This window comes from Lampetra fluviatilis, chromosome 7, assembly GCF_964198595.1.
Source record: "Lampetra fluviatilis chromosome 7, kcLamFluv1.1, whole genome shotgun sequence".
NCBI classification, from domain to species: Eukaryota; Metazoa; Chordata; class Hyperoartia; order Petromyzontiformes; family Petromyzontidae; genus Lampetra; species Lampetra fluviatilis.
In genome coordinates, this window is record NC_136281.1 from 1,760,157 (window position 1) to 1,787,674 (window position 27,518).

General features: G+C 47.1%; 1 protein-coding gene across 1 annotated transcript in view; it reads left to right on the plus strand.

Moving 5' to 3' along the window:
• LOC144933399 (thrombospondin-1-like) overlaps positions 1-7,338 on the plus strand; it is a 51,886-nt gene extending 44,548 nt beyond the window's left edge. Inside the window, exons 18-22 of the mRNA XM_078858118.1 lie at positions 570-797; positions 1,361-1,632; positions 3,222-3,319; positions 5,174-5,313; positions 5,435-7,338. Coding sequence (XP_078714244.1) covers positions 570-797; positions 1,361-1,632; positions 3,222-3,319; positions 5,174-5,313; positions 5,435-5,442 — 746 coding nt within the window. The 3' untranslated portion in view covers positions 5,443-7,338. The remainder of the gene's footprint in view (positions 1-569; positions 798-1,360; positions 1,633-3,221; positions 3,320-5,173; positions 5,314-5,434) is intronic.
• The last annotated feature ends 20,180 nt before the right edge of the window (positions 7,339-27,518 follow it).

The following is a 27,518-nucleotide window of genomic DNA, read 5'->3' on the forward strand; positions in this document are numbered from 1 at the left end:
AACATATTGGTCCACACCAGATACCTATGATCATATTCTTGGTTCTTTCGGTAAAGTCACGAAAGAACCAAGAATATAAATCCCTGCAGTCACGAAAACTTTAAATCTAAACCTATTCTCGTGTTCCTCCGTAATTTTGTTCCCGAAATAAACACTGGTGGAGAGCGCATGCAGACACACACACAGGGGGGGGGGGGGGGGGAAAGAGTCATCTCTGCCTGCTAGAAATCGGGCAACACGCGATGAGTCTCCCATGATTCATCGAATAATTCCACAACAGTATAATTACCTGCCGTAAAACGCCGTGCATGATGTACGATACGATGCTAACGGCGCTCAAAGCAGGATCTCGCTTTGTTCCATGAAGTCACAAAAAAGGAATTTGTTTAACATTTATTGCTCATAAAGATGTACGAGAGAGATAAAATCCACGGGATTAACCATCTCTTCTTCACGAACAACGTGTACCATGTACCCCTCCGTGTGGGGTTCGTTTAAAGCTATGCAGCAGGACTGCGATCACCTCCGCAGCGGTGTTGTCATGGTATTTGCTGTATGTCAATTTACAGGCGATGGGCGAGGCGATGCCTGCAAATATGACTTTGACAACGACGGAATACCGGACGTTGAGGACAACTGCCCTGAGAATGCGGCTATTTTCCGGACAGACCTGCGTAAGTTCCAGGTGGTTCCCCTCGACCCCAAGGGCACAGCTCAGATCGACCCGAACTGGGCGGTGCGCCACCAGGGCAAGGAGCTCGTGCAGACGGTCAACAGCGACCCAGGGATGGCCATCGGTGAGTTGATCACGATCGCCCTCATTCATTCCTCAATGTCGCACCTCGGAGTAAGAAACACGTCTCTTGTTGAGCTGTTCTGCGATGTTTACGTCGTCCATGCTGCGTCAACTGTTCAAAGACTTTTATTCGTGTCGTAATTATAAAAAAAACATTGTAATGATACCGCCTATTTAGTCAGTAAAGTTTTTTGAAAGAAATGAACAGATATCTTTCGTGAATTTGTGAACTTATAGCCAGGATGGTGCCGTGGTATCATGGGCCGCAATCTGAACTTGCAATCCAGAGGTCACTGGTTCGATCTGCTGGCAATATGCATGGGTGCACCACGGTTGGACGGCAGGTCGTGTCTATGCGGAGAGGTGCAGTATGGGTACTCCTACCTCGTCCGAGACAAGTGGCCAGCGTGGAAGGGGAATTGGGGCTCTTCAGACCTCCTTCCGGTGGAGACTCTTCCACCAGCAGCGACGTGCGCAAACGATCGCGGGGCGGCGCCTTTACCTCGAAGTCCCACACGTACTTTGTGGTGAACACAATCTTAACGTTTTTCCCCCCCTCTCCAGGGTACGACGAGTTCAACGGCGTAGACTTCAGCGGCACTTTGTTTGTAAACACGGAGCTCGACGACGACTACGCCGGCTTCGTGTTCGGCTACCAGTCGAGCGGCCGCTTCTACGTCGTCATGTGGAAGCAGGTGACGCAGACCTACTGGCAGAACAAGCCGACGGTGGCGCACGGCTACGCCGGCCTGCAGATCAAGGTCGTCAACTCGTCCACGGGACCGAGCGAGAACCTTCGCAACGCGCTCTGGCACACGGGGGACACCCCTGGACAGGTAACGCCGAAACCTCGCCACGACACAAGTCTCTTTTTATTTTATTGGATTTGATTGGACGCCCGTTGTTGCAGGAGAGAGTAGATTCGAATGGGTGCAGTCTGCGGGCTGTGTCCTCTGGGCTGGAGACTCTCCCTGTAAGAGAGTGTATTCATTTGGGGGGCGGGGGGCATTTTCTACTTAAGCAGAGGGAGGGAGGAAGGGGGAGTGAGAAAATATCACAAAAGCGACAACATGACTCTTATCCAACCAAACGTTGCTTCGCCTGGAGTGAAATACATGAATGCACTGTATAAAATTCATGTATTGTACAGAGTGTTCAAAGAGGTATCATTATTAAGCAACTGCAGAGAGCGTTTTGAACGGTGCGATTACAATTTTTGCTGCTCATTTTTTTAAACCTAAAAGCTTGAGCGGCCTTCGGCCGCACATAACAACAGGCAGGGGGGTGTCAGCGAAAATCTCAAATATCGCGAGGGCCCTCGTCGCCACCCCGTGGCGGAGACGTGGAGGTCTCGAGGGATGTGAACTCGCACGATGGAATCTTCATACGAGCCGTTCGTCGTGCGTGTCTAGTTGTGTCGACCCAGCTCAAACTGCTGTGCGAGTTTTAACGAGTTAATAAACAGACGATTCCTTCACGAACACGCTGTATTTTCAAACTACCCCATCACACATTCCAGCTCATACCATCGTACACTTTTAACTCCCATCCAATTAACGTCACCTGCACACATGTTGAACTTCTTTCACACCGTACGTAGCCAACCGTGCTAATCGGAGGTGCGATACGTACACTTGCTATCCCATAAATATCACTTACACACATACACTTACTGTTCAATAAATATCACTTACACACGAACACTTACTATCAGCATTTAAATGCATTCCTTTTAGCTAAGAGCTGTCACATCACATACAGCCACACCTTGCAACAGTGCACCACATCACACCGAAATGCACCGCTCTGGAATTTAGCTGGGCAAATGTTAAATAGTTGGAATGAAATATGTCCGATGTGTTTAAAACAGTAAGAGCTTTTTGTATCACAAGCATTTTCACGAATAATTCCTAAACTGTCGCCTATGTCCGGTGACGCACACTCAGACACTGGTAACCTGGTAACCACACAATAACATTGAACAAACGTGGATACGATTTTCCCAATTTATGAATACAAATGTACAAAACGTCCCGGTTTGTTATCATTAAAAATTACGTATGTTTATTGCGTTCGTTTAGGTAACGTAACGTTTGCGCATACTGCTCCGTGTCTGTCATATTAAAAATGTTTCTCTATACATTGGACTAAGATTTTACAATTCCATTCCTATAACAAATTTCCCAAGGCCATGTCAATCATTGCAGTTTTTTTAAACATACTTCACCACGCTGGTCAGTGCCAGTTGGAAGGCAAGACCCGTTAATGTCACTCGCCACCGATGTTTGGCGTTCCGCACTTTCCCTAAAATAGCCTTGTAACATATCTAAAGTAGAACATGTTTTATGGAAATCTTCCGCGTGAAAACTAGTGGTCGGTGTTTGATGCGCAATGCTAACACGGCGTGCTGCTGCTGCTATTGTAGGTGCGCACTCTGTGGCACGACCCTAAGGTGATCGGCTGGAAAGACTTCACAGCCTACAGGTGGCATCTTGTCCACAGACCCAAGACTGGCTTCATCAGGTACTCACTCACACCGCTCGTGAAGCTTTCACTTCAAAGGCATCTGGTTAATTGCAGTCTGAGCCGAAGTCCGTATACTTCGATATAAGAGTGTGTTGTCACCAGGACGGAGAAAGTGTGGGAAATACAAGGTCAATTTAATAAAAAACACAACAAAACAGAGAGGCAGCTCAAGTGCCCAGGGTGTCCAGCTTGCATCAGTCCCGTTAAGCGTGTCCGAGCGTGTTTTTTTTTTAAATCCCTGCCTTCATTCTTGCGGTCGCAGTCATGTTTATTGCTCCATATTTTTTGGGAGTGCGTTCTTCATTAACTTTCTTACGCTCCAGCTTGTAAGGGTGACAGTAACAGCCGCAGCCGAGGCACCGAGTGTGTGAGAGGGTGTGTGCTGCGTTGTTGGGTCATGTAACCCACACAACCGGTCTCTGGGTGGCGGGTTCAGTTTAGTTTGATGGGAGCCCGAGGCTGTTATAGATTGTGGGCCCCCTCTTAACTTTTACCACTCATTACAAACGCACTCATTGCACACAAAGTGCTTGCCACAAATAAACCACAATACCTCGCTGATCTCGTCAAGGAACATAAATCATCACGTGAACTCCGATCATCCTCACAGCGGCTTTTGGCTCGCCATCGAACGAAGACGGTCACTGCACCGCACGCTTTTCAAATGCGCTTCTCCGGCCGTCTGGAACGCTCTTCCTTCCGACATTAGGAAGCCACTGGAGCTATCCACTTTTAAATCATCTCGATTGAAAACCAATTTCTTTAGAACAGCTTTTCGTGTTTAGTTTGTTTCTCTCCCCCCACACCTCCGATTAGCACGGTTGGCGATGCACGGTGCGAAAGAAGTTCAACATACAGTACATCACCACCTCCAATGTCGATTGTCAAGCACTGTTTACCTTGGTTACTTTAGTACTTGCTTTTAAATGTATTGTACAAATTGTAAAGCTATATCAACGTTAAAACTAACAAACTATTTTAATGTCTGCATGTAACTTGCAGTCTTCTTCTTAGTATGCCTGATGTTGTTTTAGAATAGCAACAGATTTACTTTGAGGTGGTGGAAGCCAGATCATTGTGTCAGGCACACTAAAAATCATTGGCACGATGCTATTATTTAAAAACAACATTGCCTATATCATCGTGCTCCAAGATTGTGTTTCAACAGTTACAAAGCAGCAAATATTTTGGGGGTAAGGCAGTGGGGTGGGGGTTTGAAATCCGAGGCCCCGGGGGGTTGCAGCCCTCGGTAAGACGGCCCTGTGGCTGTGATGGAGCAGCCGTCGCCTGAGCAGATAGCAGAGGGCAAATGGGCACACCGCAGGCGAGAGTAGAAGTGAAGTGACACGGTGCAGGAAACCCCTCTTGGAATGTGAGAAACTTTCCACTGGCCGGTACCAGTGTACTCATAGCTGGCGTAATTTGTTCAGAGACGAGTGATTTATAAATCAGAGACGAATGTAATAAAACTACATCTGAGGCAGCTACAATAAAATAGAAATGTCACGGCACTTTTCATCGGACTGTTTCATTTGAGGAATTGTTATGGACTGCGGTGAAAATGTTAAAATTTTCTGCCGACGGTAACACAACACCTCAAGTGCGTTGCGCCCCAGACCACCGCAGACTCTATCTTTTTTTTCCACGCCGTTACAAAAGCCGCATTGTCCAGCCAAACGCCCGAGTAGACTAAACAACCGAAGGTGTCACAACGTGCGCCATGACTCACCCCTAAAATGCAATATCCAGACCACCGCATTACACAAACCCATCATTCCTTCTGAGTTTGTTCGCAAAGTGGCTCATGGTCGATTTCATAACTTGCGCCGTTCTCATCTGCTTTTATTGCAGGGTTGTGATGCACGAGGGAAAGCAGGTCTTGGCTGACTCGGGACCCATCTACGACAAAACATTTGCGGGTGGTCGGCTTGGGCTCTTTGTGTTCTCCCAGGAGATGATTTACTTTTCAGACCTCAAGTACGGCTGCAAAGGTGAGGCTTCTATGAGTTTGTTTTTTACACCTTCATCTTGAAAAAGAACTACAAATATTGCTCGTTCACGTTTAATATTTCCACGCCGGTGACAATTCACTCTATTCCCCTCTGTTTACAGATTCTTAGATGAAACCTGAACGAGACAAAGGTACCAGCCATTGTACCAGATATTTTCCCAAAGCTACCTTGCAAATGCTTCGATCAATATTCAGCGAGTGATTGGCTGAAACATAACCACATTAATGGAGGGTGTATTCAATGTAACGTTTGGGTTATACTTCTGTATACCTTCACACAAATGTAGAACTCACCAGGAATCACTCGTTCCAAGTGACGCAGCTTTATCCGAAGCAAAGCTAGAGTACAAGAAATGTAACGACGTCACAGGGGACTCCACACAGCAATTTCATATTTCAACTTCAGATACGGCAGTGGACTCCCCTCTAACATATAGCTGTGGTGATTAAGCAATTGTTACGCATTATTCTCAACGTATGACTGATGCCATCTGTTGATTAAACTTCCAAAGTATACAGTACCTCGGTAAAATGCTGAAGATGTTGGATGCTTGAGGTGTTAATAATGGATGTTGTTGCATTTTGATAAATGTAGAGTAGAAATATAAGATGTTACGTCAAACTTGCAATGTTATCTTTATATGCTTGAAATTAATGGAAAAAAAACACATATACGGACTATTTAAGAAATCATTTTATACTTGCATTTTTTTTTACATTGACATCTTGTCAAGTTTGCAAGACCAATGCGTGTCCAAAGAGTTGATTGTAAACAGCAATGTGCGGCAAATTTCTTAGCAAAATTTTTACACATAACATCCAGCTCACCTGGGAATCATATTCAGGTTTCAGAACTGAAAGATTGAGTCCACTGTAGATAACGTTTTGTTATGTATGAATTAAATTATTTATTTTCATGTCAATGTCAATTGTGTATGATTCTGATTACTCTCCAGTTGGTGGTATTGTGCTGCTTCAGGAATGAAAAAGGAAATCTGTATGATTGTAAATAAGTATTTATTTCTAAAATTACCCATTTATTCTGATCGGGTGTGGGACGAAACACAAAGCCAGGGGGCTGAACCATCGTGGTTTTTTTTAAGAGAAAGTGACAGATGAGCTCTGTTAGCGACGATTCTTTCCCGATCACCAATTTCCATATTTTAATGTGGATGTGTCGGGTCTTTCTACATGTCATATTTGGATGCCATGTTCACCCCCCCCCCCCCCAAAAAAAAAAATAGCATGTCGCTTATTCTGGATGGCGTTAACTTTATGGCCATTAAAAGAGAAATATGGAGGCACATAAAAGTCATAACTTTTAAGGGAAATCAGCTGAACAGGAGCAGGGAGGTGGTGAGTATTGAGGGTGATGAGTAATGGAGGTGACCTCATCAAGGTTGGATTGAATAAGTATTTCAGTAGGAAAAATATATTGGCCTTTCACCAACTTTTAAAGGCTACTATGCTTATGTGAAATAATTCATTGGATGATGTAGTCAGTTAAATTCCCCACTGAAATGTTTTCATTAAAGATATTTCCCCCGAAAAATGTTAGCAGATGGAAAAAGTACATTCCACACAAATCGCATTATCAAATGTATCCTTGTTTTACCCAATTCGTCCATTGTTGATTTGAAACCTGTTTACACGAGAACATCAATGGGTAAATCTTTGATTTGTACATATGAAAACATCCCATTTCCAACAAGAACGCTCACGACTATTTCTGCGAAGTGAGATTTAAATGGAAAACAACAACGTGCACATTGCGTGTACGCTTTCAGTAAAAAATCAGCAAACAATCAGGATGCACCGAGTACAGTAATCATTTCACATATACGGTTCATTGAAGAAATCATACGGTATTTTTTACTGCATTGTTGAAAGCTGCCAAACTTGTTATGTGGCCTGAAAGATAGTTTGTACCGCCAATATTAGTGTGTTTTAAGAATAATGTATGAAATGTCTGAAATAATAAATGCCCACTTTATAATAAACCGAATTTTGTCTTCATGTGCATTATTTGCAATATATCACCTTTAATGTGTTGTATTCAGTGGGTTCGTGGGAACAATTTAACGTTTTACTACAACGTCAAACAAACCATGTGCTCAGGGTCACGTGATCAGAAAATTGCGAGTTAAAATCCAGGTTGTACGTTGAACTTCTTTCGCACCGTACACAGCCAACCGTGCTAATCGGAGGTGCAGTTTGGGGGTTGACACAGCTCATCAACCCTCCAGGATCGGTACAATGTGTACCTACTGTGGGGGAGTTAAGAGTGGTGTCGTTTGGAGAGATCCTCTCCCCGCAGTAGGAATGTGAAATGTTGACCACTGGCTCAGGACTGTGAACGGGAGATGATCACCGCCTCAATTCTCATTAACGCAGAAAATCACTCTGACCTTTGACTTTGCACCTCCCATGGTGATTGATAGGGTTGCCACCTCGGAGGTACCAAATAACCCAGGAAGAAAATGGGCAGAAGAAGAATACAGGTTTCCCTCGCTTTACGTGGGTTCGGTTCGTGCGATTTCGTGTATATGTGGCAAACCTATTTGCTGCCAAAAATTCGCTATATGGGGAGCGGTAGTGTAGCGGTTAGCGTGCTGCACTACGAACCTGGCGACCCGGGTTCGATTCCCGCTCATGGCCAACACCAGTGACGATTATCTGAACCGGCCCTGGGCCTCCCCTAGGTCGACTCAGCCTCAAATGAGTACCTGGTGCGATGTGTAAACATCGCCGCTAGGGAGACAAAGGCGGCCGGGCATGGTGTTGGCCACCCACCCCCTAGTGTACCGTGCCGGCCTTTATAGGTGCTCGCTAACAGCACTTGCCCCTACAGTATGTTAAGGCTATACGGGGGAGCTTTGTCTTTGTATGCGCTACTCAGCAGGCAGCTGTCTCGTGCTGTGTCGCCTCGTGCACCCTTTTCTTGGAATGCATCTACCACATAAAGCGAGGGAAACAACCTGTATCTCAAGAGGGGAGAATTACATAAAATCCATAGTTGGAAGTTAGGTATTTTAATGTAATTTACAACAGCTTGGGTTTTTAAAAAATGTATTTCTCAGGAGCACGATCTGAAAAAGAGGACAATCCTAGGAAACGCCAGGACAGGTGGCAAACGCGTCAATTGACCTCTGATCGGGGATTTGAACTCCAGGCCTTCTAATAAGTGTGACACTGCCAAAGACTGACCCGTTTTGGCTATACAGCAGCACTTTGTGTTCATTTTGTTCCTATTTGTGAAATCTTTATGGCAAAACTATTTTCAAATTTGGTCGAGAAAGATCCGAGCAGGGAAGGGAAATAGTTGGCACGAATGTCCCATTGCATCTCTGTTTGTTAACAGACGTGTTGTGTTTTAATTAGTTGCCTTACATTCTATTTCAGAGGGATGTTCCTTGATATTCTTTTGGCACAAAACAATGAGAGCTTTTTTGGGCATCATCGGCAAGTGCACACTCGGTCATGTGGAACACCCACACCCACGTGTTCCACTTGCCTGTATGCCTTCTGCACCGGGTAGTGCCCGGAGCCAGGGGTATATATTCCACATTTCTAAGGCAGGTGCCAGTGTGTCCAAAGGACAGAAGCACTGGCTTGAGATAGCCTAAGCCACTGGTTCTTAACATTTTTGGTGACCCCCCCCCCACTCAAGAACACTGCCCGCCCCCCCCCCCTTGGTTTACCCCACCCTAAGCCAACAGGAACCACATTGCAACATAAATCACATGTACGTTGAACTTCTTTCGCAATGTACGCAGCCAACCGTGCTAATAAAAGGTGCAGGGGAAGGACAAGAGTCAATGTAGGCATTTGGTTTATGTTGCATATTAGTCTGTGTTGCTGCATCGTGCCACTGGCATTCCTCATACACACATTAATACATTTTGCTGCACGGTATCCATGCCACAGGCTGAAAGGATTTCAAACCGCATGGCTTAAGAAATTAAAACTTTTTAAATGTTGTTACTCTACTTCTCTTCTTTCCACCGAGTGCATAGCATAAATGGGATCACCACAATGTTTCAATTGGCAGGTGGCTTGTGAAGGGGTAAAGTGTGGGTAGCCCCACCTCTTCCAACATGTTAGTCCAGCATGGATGAGCAGGCTGAAATACGCCCCTCGGGGAGCTCCCGAGAGTGTGGTGCCACGGCCACGGAGCAACTCCGCAAGCGCCGCGATTCCCTCCCGGCCCCCGCACTAAACACGCCACCCGCACGCAGCGCATCCACGCAGTGTCCTGGCGGGGGATTGCCTGGCACATCGGGTTTTAATCCGAAGGGCCCTTAGAAGGGAAGTCCCACGGTTTCCCAGTGCCAGGAGATTGGCCGATCCTCGCAGGACAGCTTACATTGCGATGCCCCTAAAATTGGCTTCAACTTGTATGGGCGCAGAAAGGAAAGGTTCACTGGGCCAACCGCAATGAGTCACTCACAACATTGGGGGGAGGACGGAGGGCGGAATATTAAGCAAGAAAAGCGTAAGCCGGGCGCCCTTCTAGACAATGGGCAACGAGGGACAATGGGTGGCTGACAACACAGAGTCCACGGTAACAGGGGGGCGGTAACCACAGGTAAGCGCACGATTGGCTGTGCGGGGCGACGTCACCCTGGGCCTTTGAAGTTTAAGGGATAAAAAGAGTGGCCCAGGACGATTTTGGTCAGTTGTCTTCAACCTCCGGGCCGTCAAGACCCACTCCCTGCCGTCCTGCATCCTGGAGCCTCTCGCAGCCTCCGTGTGATGCCAGCGAGTGCTGCTACGAGGCAGTGATAGGTTAAGTTTTCTCTCGTCCTTCTCCCTCCAACTCTCACAGCGTCCGTGTGACGCCGTGAGTCCAGCTTCGAGGCACGTGGTAGGACGTTTGAGTGACTGGGTTCGTAGGCAGAGTCAGGCTAAGCTCTTCTCGCAAAATATTCCCCCCAGGTAGTGTGTATTCACGCCGTTCATAAACTTTAGTACAGAGTATCGGTGCAGTGTGATTTGTGTGTGTGGGGGTACCCTCGGTGTGGTGTTGGTAATTTGAGTGTGTGTGTGAGGCGCGCGTGTATTACAACATAAACGGCCGCCGACGCTCGCACGTCCATGCAGCCGTGCCGCGCGAGTATTAGGGCAGTTGCGGGGTAGCGAACGACCACCCGCTGGCGTGCATATTCATACAGCCGCCTTAGCGCTCGCCTTTGTGTGCAAGCGGATTAGGGTTTAACCACCCGGAGATGCGTACGCATATTCATAGCGCGAGCCTTTGTGTGAAACAAGCGCCTGCAGGGGCGCGCGTGTGCACGCAGCCACCTTCGTATTAGTGGTGGTGTACGTGGGCGTGTGCGGAGTAACCCCGTGCGGCGGTGAGCCAGCGCTGCAGCCATGTCCCTCAGAGAGAGCACCAGCACGGGGGGGACGATCACCCGGTCGGCGGGGGTCCGGCAGGGACCCGGCGGGAGCCGATCGACGCGGTGGAGGAGGGAGTGGAGGATGGAGTGGAAGGGACAAACGTCCGCCCCACCGCCCCGCAGATGTCGGCCCCCACAAGAGCTCCCACTAAAGATAGCTCGCGGGAGCTCTCTCTCTCAGGAGCTCTCTCTCTCTCTTGTGGAAGCCCGTCTATCAGCAGTGGCGTGAGCAAAACATTTCAGGGCTGCACCGTTTACCTCTATACAGAAATGTAGGCCACAGCGACCTGCTGGTGTGGGCTGCGGAAGAGTGCCCCAGAAACAAACAGCAACCATTGAGTCTCACTGGGACAAGTTCCCCACTGAATCGGAAACTGAAGCAGTATTCTTTTTGATTGCTATCCCGGTATATTGCTGTCTAAAGCTTTCGTGACTGCAGGGATTCATCTTCTTGGTTCTTTCGGTAAAGTCACGTAGAAGGGAAGTAATAAAATAATAAAAATAAAACATAATAAAACAATTCTCACGACGTTTCGGCCACAACGCAAGCAGCCGTCCTCAGGCGAAGAAATTCGCCTGAGGACGGCTGCCTGAGGACGGCTGCTTGCGTTGTGGCCGAAACGTCGTGAGAATTGTTTTATTATGTTTTATTTTTATTATTTTATTACTTCCCTTCTACGTGACTTTACCGAAAGAACCAAGAAGATATATTGCTGTCGTGCACCTGAATACCGGAATCCCGGTGTGCCACGAAACTGAATGCCGCTATCAACGTTTTAAAGCAGCAGTTCCTCATGCCACGTGGTACAAATTGTTGGTATGAGAAATTAAAATGACAGGCGAAATTTTCGCCGTCTTAAGTAATGAAGGCTGCAACCTACTGCACAGTGAATGCAAGATTGTTTTTTTTTGGGAAATAACGTTTTTTTTAACTTGGTGGTTATAAATGTTTCCAATTAATATAATGGCACACACCAAAGCACAATGTCTAAAGCTGATTAATGGTGCATCCACTCCTGTAATACGAATCCAATTGGAACTCGCTGGAATACCACGAGTCGTCACAGCAAGAAGTCAAAAGCATTACTTAAAAATTACCGACTTAAATTTTTTTTGCGGAAGGCAAAATCCAGCTGGCGTGGTGGACATCAAAGAAAATATTAAATCACCATGACAAAGGCACATATGAGAATGCTAAGAAGCAGTGCTGTAAACCGCATTTTTCAGTGGCCTCTACTCAAACTTCCTGTTGCACGGTGCTGAGAAGTGTGTGTTGGCATTTAGCTGTGGGTTCTACCGTGCTAAGTGCCAGGACACTCTTCACAAAAATCATTCTTCCTCAGAGCCCTTATTAATTGACGCACGGGCATACTGTCATTGCCACTGCGTCCAAGCCTAGTATTCCAAACGTGCTGTTCTTATTATAAGAGCTGTCTTGGACATTTTGAAGGGGGAAGATTGATGCACGTTTGCACCGACGATTATATTCTTTGAAAATAAAAGACATGCATCTGGACAACGTGTGTGAAAATACGGTGCTTTAATATAACGTTAACATAATGTTCATCACGTCTAAACCAACAAAAAAGGGCGATTCATAAGTTTGAGTTAATTACAATAACATGTGCTTAATATACAGTGTTATAATGTGTTCACAAATGCCGCTCAATATTTTTATTGATTCATTACATTTTAATTAATTAATTTGGATTATAGCAAGTTATAGATTCAGGGGATATTGTCATTAATTCGTATTTATCTTAACCTCCCTGAAGATTTCTTTCCATCAGGGTCAGCCTTTGTGGGGTGACCTTGTTTAAAGGGGAAGCATACAAAAGCAGTGCACGACAGTCAATGTTAAACAAACCTTAACCAAATGTTAAATACTAAATGGAATGAGTAATGGTATTACATGCCTCTGTCTATACTGCATTCTGATCAAACTCTTTCTCTCTCTCATCCAGTTTGCGTGAAAGGAAAGACTGCGATGCCCATCGCGAAATTCTACAATTTCGTTTGCCATTTTATCCAGCCCCTTCCATCCATATATAGATAGTTTGTATATCAAGACAAGAAGCCCGTCAATTAAAAGGGAGAAGGTCGGGAGGAGGGAGGGGGGTGCCCTTCTCCAACCGCCTGCATGGGGCTGAAGAGGGCCATACCAAGGTGCTTGAGAGCCGTGAGGCGCGCGTGAACGTGACGACGTGGCCGCCGTGGGAGTGAGGGCACGACGTGTGATGAGTCTGCGCTGTGTGTGTGTGTGGTCTGCGCGCTCCGCGCATCTGTGAGCTGTGTCTCTATATTGTTCACGTGGTTCAGTGGTAGTCGAATTGAAGGTGGAGGGGTTACCAGACCCTCGCACCCGTGCAGAGCCCCAATTTGGCCGCTGTGGTAGCTACGAGGCCAGTCATCTCAGCCACTCAACGCATGGCACCTGGGTCTGTCCCGTGACCCTCCTGCCAGCGGGCGTTCGACACGTCACGTGGCCTTAAAGTGCACCTAGCCTGGCACAAGCGCCGTGGAGACGTCACCGCCACATGGTAGCGAAGGGCGGTTGTTGTTGTGTCTGTGTATGAGCGGTAGTGTAGCGGTTGGCGAGCTGCACTACGAACCCGGCGACCCGAGTTCGGATTCTGCTCACGGCCAACACCACCAGTGACGATTATTTGAACCGGTCCTGGGCCTCCCCTAGGTCGACTCAGCCTCAAATGAGTACCTAGTGCAGTGTGTAAACATCGCCATGGCGGCCTTCGTAGGTGCTCGCTAACAGCACTTGCCCCAAAAGTCTGTTTATGCTATACAGGGAGATCTTTGTTTTTTGTGTATGAGCTGTCTATTTGAGCCATTCCATACTCACAAACCTCAGCAAAACAAAGGCAGCATAATTTATTGCATGTGTTCAGAGCATTGAGATGACTTCTTAGCATTGTGAAAATAAAAGTTACCATCAATAAATCTGCTCAGTTTCTATCCATCTCACTCCCTGCAATGATCAGTCTTCGATTTCGTCATCCTCAAGCATTAAAACTCTACTGGAGGCAATTCCATCAAATGCAATGCCCATCAGTTACCACGCCTTTGATTACTGACGCTTGCCCTGACACGAGTAATGTCTTAGACTTTCATGTCTTCCAAAGTACAGGTTGTCTCAATTCCAGTTGTTCTACGCACATCTATGGCACATTTCAGAACGTTGTGCGTTCAAATCCTGGTTGGGGGTTGACTCGGGTCATCATCCCTCTGGGGTCTCTAAAACAAGTACCACTCTGTGGGGAAGTCAACAGTAGTTGTCCGATGGATACTCGCCTTCACCATACGAATGTCGAGTTTCCACCACTGGCTCAGAGCTGTAAATAGCAATGAACACCACCTCAAAACTCATTTGAGCAGCAAATCACTGTGATAATGAGTTTTGTGGGAATGTCATTTGATAGCTCTGAATTACCACGGATTCCATAGCCACGTATTTCAAGTCATCGCTCTTGTTTGCTGCCATTTACGCAAGAACCACGACTGACCACATCCAGTCACGACGAGCTTATGCCCCGAAGACAAAATATGTCCACTTTAATGCCTGGTTATTGGCTTAATTTGAGTATGTTTGGACCAGAGAGAAGCGGCCAGGCCGTAATGGAAATCTCATCCTAAGCATCCTGGCCATACAACAACTATTTAAATGAATGTTGCATATAAATGCAACCACATCTCAAGACACTTCTCAAAAGTGAGGGAGGAAAGCGGGGGGGGGGGAGACCAGGGCTGAGAAACATTGCAGAGACAGAGAGAGAGCAACACCGTGGCACAACGCGAGATGAAGCAACCGCGCGGTTCGTAATGAATAACAATCCCCAGGGGCAACCGCGACAGAAAAGGAAGCTTCAACAAGTCCCGGAGCAATCTTTCAGATGCGCTCCTGCTGCCGTCTGGAAGGCTCTTCCTTCTGAAACAGTTTGAGGAAGCCACGGCAGCTATGCACTTTCAAATCGAGATTGAACTCTTTCTTTTTATAACCGCGGTTTGTGTTCAGTCCGTTGTCCTTCCGCCACACCTCCGATGAGCACGGCTGGCTACGTACGGCGCTAAATAAGATAAACATACCGACATACAAGTTCAATGTACATGCATATGCATGAAAAGAGCCATCGCCAATAATTCCCACATGCAGCCGGAGCAGCATCAAGTAGTATCTGGTAAGCTGCAGGGGCAGACGATGCCCTGGACACTGATACGAAGGTGGTGGTGTTGAGGAGAGGTCAGGCAAGGGTCCAAACGCAGATGGAGAGAAAAATAAAAATAAAAGTGGAAATAGCGACAGGGACGCGGAGGGAAATGGCCAGTGCAAGTCTGGCTTGGGCAGCAGCAACCAACAGCTTCAGCGCCTCGACGCATAAACCCAAGGAGAGGAGAAGAGTGGAAGGGGTGGGGGGTGAAGTCAACGGCGGAACAGTAATCAAAGTACAATTCACAGCACGAAGTTCAGTTTCTTTTCCGTTTATACCAGATATGTAAACAGCAATCCTGTCAGAAACGCTAAATATCCTGCCGGAATTTATGTGGTAGCGAGTATGTAATGGTGCTTAACAAGGTTAAAGGTCACCAGACGTAACGCCGCCCTGCACGTGTGATATTGAATGACTTCATCGACAAGTCCACGTGACGTTTCCGTCACTTTCAAAACAACTGCAAATGGCTCAACAACGGGCATCGGGGCCACTACCATGGTAGCAATTGTGTTTGTTGGCATCGGCGTCCCCTTGTTATTCTCTAAGTGAGCAGCTTCCTTCCCCGGGCACTTAGTGCCCTCTGAAAAGAAGTAAAACACAGGACCCATTACTCAGTGCACTGGGCAAGCTGTAGCAGGCCACTCACTTTGTTTGTCTGCACTTCCACCTACAGCACATGCTTCAAGTGCTGCGCAGATGCCCGAGGGCCCGTTTATGAAGTCAAATTGTTTTTTGTGAGCGAGTTAATTGTTTATGAAGTAATTTATGAGGATTAAACCGTACGCAAACTCACAAGTTGCCATGGAGTATTGTAGTGGAGGGGGGGGGGGATATGTATAAGCAGAACTCCGTTCTCTTTCCACATATGAATATATATTTCGACCATCCGTGTTCTGTATTTGGTTTTACAGGCCAATATCATCAATCAGTATTTGCATAAGCAAGCACTGGTTTCGGTCTTTTGGGGTTCATCAGCAGAGGCAAACTTGTTCAAGGTAAAGATCGTTTAGTTACATCGCAGCGCACCTTATCATTCCTCGTAATGCAAATTATTTTATGTACGTTTGGACGTTCTAAATCCACCACGTGGCCAAGCTGACGTCGAAGGCAAAATACAAGAAACTGCATGTGGGACGGACCTCACGAGGGCAGACGCAACGCCTCGTGCACTCCACTTGGCTCAGAGCTGACCACAATATTTTCAACCGTTGCGCCATGGTACTGAGGACGAAGCACAATACAATTACTGAGGATACGGGATATGGCAGATTGCGACCAAGATGTACGAGTGCTGCCGTTGCCAACTTAGCCACAAGTGATGAACACTGCAGCTCAAGCAAGTGCGGTCACTCGGTCTGCGGCCCGAGACGCAGCACACGCGCACGGCTCGGGCCAATGACCTTGGAGCCTGCCGCAACACCACTGAAGGTGCGTTTGGACTCTGGCTCATGCTATAAGCCACCGTGTGACACCCCCAGGTACGGTAGACTTGACTCCCCAGTAGCCATCTATAGGCGTCCATCCTCACCACTGTCGACACGAGGTTCCCGAGTGTCTACCGAGTGTCTACCGGTGCACCGCCAGGTTCTGTCTCCGCAGAGAGGGCCCGCGTTCACTTCAGCCACACCGCCACGCTCAGGCTACCGCGAGAGAGTGTGTCACCAGTCTCACCCATCACCACTCACCCGTCTGCACGTGAATAATCAATTAGCAATGTGATTATCACCTTCGTCAATCATAATCATCATTTACATGCTCGGCATTATCTGTATGTTCGTGCACCTATTTTTCCACGTATGGTCCCATCCTGGGAGGTGTCAGCCCTTGGGATTTTGTGGTGAAATTTCTGGCAACATTTTCGGCAGAATGCGTGTGACGGAAAACAATGGAGCAGCACGTCCTCTCCACTCCTGAGGAGCTATATCCACTCGTGTACAAAAGACAAAGCTGCGATGCTCAGACAAGTTAGCAACGTATGGAGGCCCTGGCCCGAGCCCTGTCCGAGCCCTGCCCGAGCTCTGCACACACTTTCACCCATCCCATCGGGCAGATCGAGGTACGGAGGAATATGATTTGCCACTGCGGAATGGACGGTGACTTTCCATCCCACTGAAAAAAGGCTGTAATGGTTGCCAAAGATGCTTATTCAAGTGGACACGTTGTCTCTCGCAAGGAATATGGGACTTGTCCCACGCGCTGGTGAAAAGGAGGTTTCTGTGTATATTTTTGATATAAATAAATAAAATTGTTACATTGCTGCCGTCTATTTGCAATGGCAGAACTTGTGTTTTCGCTAATGTGTGAATCTGGTCCGTGGAGGCCAATCGTCGGCCAAGACGGAGTCGTCGGTGGGCGCTAAACCCGAGCAGGGGGGGCGGCGGCGACCACGTGGGAGGCAGGCAATGCCGAGGCTCTATGATGATGGATGATTAATGCTAAAAATGTTCATCATGATGATAGCCTTGTTGATGGAGGTGACGGTGGTGGTTAGTTACAGGCTGACGATGTTGGTGAAGGTAACGATGACGACCGAGATTGAGATTGAGAGCGACGGGGAGAGAGACAAAGACATATGGAGATAGACATGGAGTGCCAGACTATGAGTCAGAGGGACACTCAAGCAAGGAGAGATTGGGAGAAACAAAAAGACATGAACATACAGGAAAATGATCAGAGACAGGGTGTGAGAGACCTGGAGAGACAGGAAGAAAGATACACAGATATGATGGCGCCATAGACAGACACGGAGAATCGGGAAGAGATGGAGACAGAGGGGGCAGGCAAAATATGCAGCCTCACTTCAACCAAAAAGGAGAATTCCACGTGCAGCTTCAACACAGCGGGGGTAGTTTGGCAGTTCCAGTTTTAGCGGGAGGGGGGCACAGGCGCTACTTTATCGTGGTTGGGGGGGGGGTCATGCCCCCCTGGGCTTCCCGTGGCTATAGGCCTAGCCCCACGGTATGCCAATTGGCTCTCTCATAGTCGTATTGATGCATACAGAGCATTGCAATGGATTGATTCTGCGCAGTAATGTAAACTCCATCATGTTTGAAGATGCAAAGTCAAATAATATAACTCATGTTTAGTATTTTGACAACGTGAGGAGAGCACAAGGAGTTGCTGTAAGAATACCACTGGGCGTGTGCATTGATTCATCCCAGATGCTTCACATAAATCTGCATATTTGGCCACTTTTAAAATAAAATTAAAGTATAGTAGTTTGTAATGTCCAGTGACTGCTGTCCTAATACATCTCTTCTTTTTGATTTTTTTTATCCGTTTTTCACAGTATGGTTCCAACAATATATGGTCAGATAATTGGTTCTTTACCCTTCTATCTGGCAACAAAACTGACACCTTTTTACAAGGAGTCATGTTTGCATAGACCGCAATACCTGCAGTCATAATACAAACAAAAGAACATAACTCTGATAATGTGCACTGTCCTTGAAGTTGATTGGTCCACACCCGAGACAGCTTTCCTTAGAGCCTAGTCTCATATGGGTTGGACCAGATGACGCCAAAAGGCGCACAACTCAAGGACAATGCACCATCAGAGTATGAGAGCTCGGGGCAAGCATCTACACTATGGGAACCTCATTTGCCAGTAAAAATATGATAATTGGTTCTTTACCCTTCTATCTGGCAACAAAACTGACACCTTTTTACAAGGAGTCATGTTTGCATAGACCGCAATACCTGCAGTCATAATACAAACAAAAGAACATAACTCTGATAATGTGCACTGTCCTTGAAGTTGATTGGTCCACACCCGAGACAGCTTTCCTTAGAGCCTAGTCTCATATGGGTTGGACCAGATGACGCCAAAAGGCGCACAACTCAAGGACAATGCACCATCAGAGTATGAGAGCTCGGGGCAAGCATCTACACTATGGGAACCTCATTTGCCAGTAAAAATATGATAATTGGTTCTTTACCCTTCTATCTGGCAACAAAACTGACACCTTTTTACAAGGAGTCATGTTTGCATAGACCGCAATACCTGCAGTCATAATACAAACAAAAGAACATAACTCTGATAATGTGCACTGTCCTTGAAGTTGATTGGTCCACACCCGAGACAGCTTTCCTTAGAGCCTAGTCTCATATGGGTTGGACCAGATGACGCCAAAAGGCGCACAACTCAAGGACAATGCACCATCAGAGTATGAGAGCTCGGGGCAAGCATCTACACTATGGAACCTCATTTGCCAGTAAAAATATGATAATTGGTTCTTTACCCTTCTATCTGGCAACAAAACTGACACCTTTTTACAAGGAGTCATGTTTGCATAGACCGCAATACCTGCAGTCATAATACAAACAAAAGAACATAACTCTGATAATGTGCACTGTCCTTGAAGTTGATTGGTCCACACCCGAGACAGCTTTCCTTAGAGCCTAGTCTCATATGGGTTGGACCAGATGACGCCAAAAGGCGCACAACTCAAGGATAATGCACCATCAGAGTATGAGAGCTCGGGGCAAGCATCTACACTATGGGAACCTCATTTGCCAGTAAAAATATGATAATTGGTTCTTTACCCTTCTATCTGGCAACAAAACTGACACCTTTTTACAAGGAGTCATGTTTGCATAGACCGCAATACCTGCAGTCATAATACAAACAAAAGAACATAACTCTGATAATGTGCACTGTCCTTGAAGTTGATTGGTCCACACCCGAGACAGCTTTCCTTAGAGCCTAGTCTCATATGGGTTGGACCAGATGACGCCAAAAGGCGCACAACTCAAGGACAATGCACCATCAGAGTATGAGAGCTCGGGGCAAGCATCTACACTATGGGAACCTCATTTGCCAGTAAAAATATGATAATTGGTTCTTTACCCTTCTATCTGGCAACAAAACTGACACCTTTTTACAAGGAGTCATGTTTGCATAGACCGCAATACCTGCAGTCATAATACAAACAAAAGAACATAACTCTGATAATGTGCACTGTCCTTGAAGTTGATTGGTCCACACCCGAGACAGCTTTCCTTAGAGCCTAGTCTCATATGGGTTGGACCAGATGACGCCAAAAGGCGCACAACTTCAAGGACAGTGCACATTATCAGAGTTATGTTCTTTTGTTTGTATTATGACTGCAGGTATTGCGGTCTATGCAAACATGACTCCTTGTAAAAAGGTGTCAGTTTTGTTGCCAGATAGAAGGGTAAAGAACCAATTATCATATTTTTACTGGCAAATGAGGTTCCCATAGTGTAGATGCTTGCCCCGAGCTCTCATACTCTGATGGTGCGTTGTCCTTGAGTTGTGCGCCTTTTGGCGTCATCTGGTCCAACCCATATGAGACTAGGCTCTAAGGAAAGCTGTCTCGGGTGTGGACCAATCAACTTCAAGGACAGTGCACATTATCAGAGTTATGTTCTTTTGTTTGTATTATGACTGCAGGTATTGCGGTCTATGCAAACATGACTCCTTGTAAAAAGGTGTCAGTTTTGTTGCCAGATAGAAGGGTAAAGAACCAATTATCATATTTTTACTGGCAAATGAGGTTCCCATAGTGTAGATGCTTGCCCCGAGCTCTCATACTCTGATGGTGCATTGTCCTTGAGTTGTGCGCCTTTTGGCGTCATCTGGTCCAACCCATATGAGACTAGGCTCTAAGGAAAGCTGTCTCGGGTGTGGACCAATCAACTTCAAGGACAGTGCACATTATCAGAGTTATGTTCTTTTGTTTGTATTATGACTGCAGGTATTGCGGTCTATGCAAACATGACTCCTTGTAAAAAGGTGTCAGTTTTGTTGCCAGATAGAAGGGTAAAGAACCAATTATCATATTTTTACTGGCAAATGAGGTTCCCATAGTGTAGATGCTTGCCCCGAGCTCTCATACTCTGATGGTGCATTGTCCTTGAGTTGTGCGCCTTTTGGCGTCATCTGGTCCAACCCATATGAGACTAGGCTCTAAGGAAAGCTGTCTCGGGTGTGGACCAATCAACTTCAAGGACAGTGCACATTATCAGAGTTATGTTCTTTTGTTTGTATTATGACTGCAGGTATTGCGGTCTATGCAAACATGACTCCTTGTAAAAAGGTGTCAGTTTTGTTGCCAGATAGAAGGGTAAAGAACCAATTATCATATTTTTACTGGCAAATGAGGTTCCCATAGTGAAGATGCTTGCCCCGAGCTCTCATACTCTGATGGTGCATTGTCCTTGAGTTGTGCGCCTTTTGGCGTCATCTGGTCCAACCCATATGAGACTAGGCTCTAAGGAAAGCTGTCTCGGGTGTGGACCAATCAACTTCAAGGACAGTGCACATTATCAGAGTTATGTTCTTTTGTTTGTATTATGACTGCAGGTATTGCGGTCTATGCAAACATGACTCCTTGTAAAAAGGTGTCAGTTTTGTTGCCAGATAGAAGGGTAAAGAACCAATTATCATATTTTTACTGGCAAATGAGGTTCCCATAGTGTAGATGCTTGCCCCGAGCTCTCATACTCTGATGGTGCATTGTCCTTGAGTTGTGCGCCTTTTGGCGTCATCTGGTCCAACCCATATGAGACTAGGCTCTAAGGAAAGCTGTCTCGGGTGTGGACCAATCAACTTCAAGGACAGTGCACATTATCAGAGTTATGTTCTTTTGTTTGTATTATGACTGCAGGTATTGCGGTCTATGCAAACATGACTCCTTGTAAAAAGGTGTCAGTTTTGTTGCCAGATAGAAGGGTAAAGAACCAATTATCATATTTTTACTGGCAAATGAGGTTCCCATAGTGTAGATGCTTGCCCCGAGCTCTCATACTCTGATGGTGCATTGTCCTTGAGTTGTGCGCCTTTTGGCGTCATCTGGTCCAACCCATATGAGACTAGGCTCTAAGGAAAGCTGTCTCGGGTGTGGACCAATCAACTTCAAGGACAGTGCACATTATCAGAGTTATGTTCTTTTGTTTGTATTATGACTGCAGGTATTGCGGTCTATGCAAACATGACTCCTTGTAAAAAGGTGTCAGTTTTGTTGCCAGATAGAAGGGTAAAGAACCAATTATCATATTTTTACTGGCAAATGAGGTTCCCATAGAATATATGGTCACTTTCATACAATCTTTGCGGTCTTACCCACTTTTCGTTGACGCAACTGTCTGTATAAATCTTAATATTACACTTTTATCAGGTGACGCGATTTTCGATTGGAATTCCTTTAAATAACCATCAATTTCTCTGCAGTAGAGATTTTTAAAGAAAACACAGCGTAGTAATCAATTAAACATTTATTCCAAAATATGTAAGGCACTTTCAGACTTGCAATTGAGCACAAGCACGAATTAGCTTCTCTACAAAAAGTGGAGCTCTTCAGTAGACCAGAAACAATGGGCCCCCTTCATGCACAGAATTTCCCCCGTCACTCCCTGCCACATTTTTGACAGGATGACAGCCGCCGTTTTTTGCGGCAAACTTGGCCCCATCCTGCAGTTCGAATGGGCGTTGTGCCCCACTCCTCATCCTTCACAGCACCGACAGAATGGGTCGCAGCAGGTTAGGGTCATTTATGGCAGAGCTGGGGAAGAACATTTCCCTCCCCCCTGTGGCTTTCCCCCAGCTCTGACATAACCCCAACCCGCTGTGACCGTTTACTCGCCTGGACGTGGTTCCGGTAGCAGAATCTACTGGACATGTGTGGTAAAAAGAGCTTTATAGATCATCGGATTCCTCCGGTATAAATAATCATTTTGATTCGGAATCAATCGCGTTAGAATTGTGGGGTGCCCTCGTCCAGCCCTGTAGCATGGCCTTATGCAAACAAAAGAGAGCAGCCACCCCCTTCCCCACCATGCTGAACCTTCAGCAGGGGGGGGGGGGCCTTGAGTATATTAGCCCCCACCCCGCACTGCTCAGGCCTCAGAAGGATGGGGGGAAAAGGGGGGATTGTAAGTGATGGGCTCCTGGAATGGAGTCTGAATCATTACGAACCTGATTCAGATGTTGTTGGTGATGATTATTATGTTAATCTTCTGAGGCCGTCTGGAACATTCTTCCTTATGATATTAGGAAGCCACTGGAACTACGCACTTTTAAATCACATATATTGTAAATTCATTTAATTAGAACAGCTGTTTGTGTTTTGTTTGTTGTCCTTCCCCCGCACCTTGCATTAGCACGGTTGGCTACGGTGCAGAAGAAGATCAAATCGCAGCATGTCCAGCAAAGCCTTATTGAGTATCAAGACCTGTTCTCAAGAGGGTCCTTGCATTGGATTGTTTACACAGTCCATTCTTCATTCGGAAAGGTATGCATCTGGAGGTGGGGAGGGGTGTGGAAATTGTGTACCTGGAGAAAACCCACACACACACACGACGAGATAACAATTGACGTTCGTCACAAGCGGGGGGGGGGGGGGTTATGGACCTACTTGCCGTACCGCAGTCTCGTGGCAAAGAGGAATGCAGTTCCGACATCTAATCTTGCTGACGCAACTCTGTGAGTTCGATCAATAATACGTTGGCGCGGCCAAAATGCCTGACTTGTCCATGGCATGGGGGGGGGGGGGATGGTAATGGGGGGCACGTTGCCACTCTTATCAAGACCCCCGCGTCTTAGCACCCCCCCCCCTACTTCTCGTCACCTTCTTCTGCATGGCCCTCCACGGAACGGTGGATGAGCGCGGCGCGCCCACGATGACCACCACTGCATTGCACTGCTGGGTAAACTCGCTTCGTCTTTTGCGAAAAAGATGTGGTGGGTGAGATCATTTAACGGGGCTGCCACTAACGGGGATATCCACGGATTATCTCAGGTCTGCAGATAATAGGAATTGTGGATATAATGGATGGTCACCGATTACAGGAGTCACAAGTTGAGAGGCGTTCCCCCTCGAAGTATATTGATAATAGGAGAGATTAGGCTTACACGTTTTACTTGGGCATCATAGTTATGGAATGTTTTCATGTTGTTTTCAGAACCCGTAAGTTTCGTAAAATTGGCCTGCAGCTTATACTGGTAGGAACCTCCTGGTTACACCAGCCCACAGGGGATTATTGTGTCCGTCGTGCAGGGAGGGGCTGGGTGGGGAGGGAGGGGCTGGGTGGGGAGGGGAGGGTGGGGAGGGGCTGGGTGGGGAGGGGCTGGTCACCCCGTGGTGCCTTTATAAAACTCAACGTTTAACCTACTCACGCCGGCTTGTGCCCGCCCTCACAGTCGGGCATATTTGAGGAATACACCACGCCGCCGTTGACCTTGGCCATTGACCGAGCAACCCAACGTTCCTACCAGCTCCCTCCGCAGGAATGTGTTTTTTCTGCAACAATCGTGTGCATTTAAACAGAGTACAGTCTTTGCACTCATCGTTAAGCAGCAGTCCGTTCAGTGGAGAGCTGGATGAACCCACCCATTACAAACCAACGCGGTGAGGGTAAAGCCAGTGGCGGTGGTGGCGGCAGCGATAAACGAGCAATGTGTTTGCGTGCAGTTGTCTAAACACTGAACCAAGAATGAACTCGGGTGACACATTCGACATGGACCTAGGAGCCCCTTGGAGGGACACGCACAGAGCCCTTGGCAGAGTGGAGGGACGCGCACAGCGTCCAAGTGCGTGAGTGCCACTTGTTTGACGATGACAATGGGCTAAAGCTTTATGCTACGGTACAATTGCATAAGCAATTACCGTGCATGCTTACGATTCCATAAATAGATTGGGTCCGTATGCATGAGCTGTAGAAGTGGGGGGTTTTGTTTATTTCTAAGAGTGCTATTGTTAGCTATCAAATTAAAGACCTCATTATCTATTGACTTCCAGAGGAAAGTAAGTGGGCTAAGTCAAGACACGTCACTCGAAGAGACGATTGCTGACGGGAACGGCGAGGGATTGGCAGCCACAGTCGAGAGAGAGAGAAACAGGCACAGACGGATGACCCAGTGCGGAAACGGAGGGACGAGTGAGCTCATCTCGCGTGCGCGAGCGAGATGATCGCGGCATCGTCGCTGACCCCATGGGACAGCAGCGTGGGGGAAGCCTTCGTTGCTGATGTTTATTATTTTTGGTGATGAGCTATGGAAAACATGTTCGCTTGCAGAGGAACGATAAAAAATTATTCAGGGGAAGCCAAAACAACAGAACCTACACCAGTTCCAGAAACACGGTGACCTTTCTGCAGGGAGACGATTATGATTAAAGGTATGCAATTAAATACATTCACACCAAGACAAGCACGAAGCCCTGAAACACTTCGGCGTACGTGCGCAGGATGTGCGTGCTGATCGTTGAGAGTGCAATATTTAAATAAAAGCGTTCTGTACAACTGCACTGCAGTGACAGTTGCGAGTGACTGCCTACATCAAGGAATGTCTGGAAAACTGCACCGACGCTCGCAGATCACCGACTTTTAACTCGGCTTTGGGGAGTTGCCCATTGTCCCACGAGGGCCGTGATGAGGTCATTGTGCATCATGTGAAAAACAAAAGTTTGCTTTCCTTCATTATATTTCACGTTAATATATATACACACACAGTTCGGGCATTTGGTGAACGCGAGCGAACAAATGTGCGGGTTCATGGCCCTGTATTAGTCTCCAGCTGTTCCTTCAGGTGCTGTGGACCCAAGTTCACGTAGCCGACTTGCAACCCACACACTGTATGAATTCCCACAAGAAAGTGATCGGATAATGGTAGCAGTCTTTCCATAGTATCGACCCCCCCCCACCACTCCACTGCCCCCCCCCACCCCGTTTTGTTTTTAAAAACCACAGCTCGCTCATGGTGGAGCAAATCCAAAATCCACATTCCCTGCTCACAGCAAGAAAATTAGATCCAGATGTCAAGGGAAGGATGAATGGAAGCACTGCAGCTGCCCTGCTTTATTTGTCCAGATTTTTTTTTATTTAGAAGAGAATTCTCCTCCAAATCACCACTACACGATTGTGTATGTGTGTGAGATTTTAATATTATTGCCACACGTGAGAAAAACCCACACACATACACAACAGTTGGCCACGCTGTACAAATAGTAAACCACAATAAGCTTCTTGACAAAGTGTTAAGTTTCACACCACAAAATTGCCTGTCCTATGATAAAGTGTTACTTGTACCTTCTTGCTCTACTCGGCCCTCGCTGTAAGTGCATTTGCTGCAGGGAACACTTCGGTCGCATTAAGACAGCAGAGAGGCAACGTCACGCAGCAGGGCAGCGATAGTAAGGTTCCGAATGCAAAGCGATCAATTGTTTGAATTTGAAAAAAAAAATCCGTATTTGATAAAAACAAAAGTCTCAATGACGCGGTGTTTTATGAGCAAATGCGAAACTTTTCCATCATCCTACAATAATTATGGTTTGCATACTGCGTGGCATTATTTGCTCATTCCATCGCAATTCGGCAAGGGGTGAGCAAAGTTCTGGAGTTGCCACCTGCGAGAGGAGTCACTGCAGATTGCTGCTGAGCGCGTGGATCGTGAGCGAGGAAGCGGCGACCCACAGCCCCACCCGGCAACAACAACGACAGCCGCCATTCGCCACTAAGTGGCGGTGACGTCACCACGACGCTTGTGCCAGGCTATGTGCACATTGAGGCCACGTGAAGTGTCAAACGCCCGCTGGCAGAAGGTCACGGGGCAGACCCAGGTGCCACGGGTCGAATGACTGAGATGAGTGGTTGATGCACCACCTGTACCCCCCTATTGTGCCAACTTGCTGTGCTTTAGCCACCTGGCGCTCCGCTCGTTGTTTTTAGCGTCGCTCCTCCGCCCTCCATTGTTGTTGGAGGGCGACTGCCTCCAACTGCCCAGCAGCGTCCTTCACGAGCCTCCTCCACAAAGGCCGATCTTGATACCGCTGGTACCAGTCATCAGCAAGTCCATTCAGCTCCACATCCTCTTGTACCACATCACTCCGCGTCCATTTAACCTTCTCTATCCGGCCAGACAAAAGCTGTTTAGGCATGCAGTGGATGGGCTTGCGGGCTACATAACCCCCCAGCCACGGCAGCCTTGTATGTCGGAGGAGCTCACCGATAGGACTTTGGCCAGATCTTTCAAGGATTCGTGAGCTCCTCACACAATCCTGCCGAGTTAAACCCAGGATGGATCGTAGGCAGGCCAGCCTAAATGTTTATAACTGGTGAAGATGTTCCATTAGAGGGATCTACGTTTCGCAAGCGTAGAGAAGGGAGGGAATGACCGTGGCCGAGAAGACCTGAAGCTTCGTGCGGAGCGACAGACCAGGTAGCTTCCACACAGCGTTATGCAGCCGATGAAAGATTATGCTGCGAGACTGATTCAGAGTGAGGTCTCTGCTGTCAAAACGGAGCTGGTCATGAGCACACTGCCCAGGTATGTAAAACTCTTCACTCTCTCCAAAACTGCCCTATCACCAATTGGGAGTTGTGGAGGTGGAGTGTTTGATGTCACAAAATACCCAGGAAGGTGCTTAGTTTTGGTGGGGCTGATGGTAAGTCCCCACCTCTTAGTGTCACACTGCAGGTTCAGCAGCAGCGCCTCCAACTCCTCCTCTGAGTGAGCAGCAATCACTAGATCATCAGCATACATAATATGATTGACCCATATGGAGCCATCCATTGACCGCAACCGGGCATTGATCAGCCTC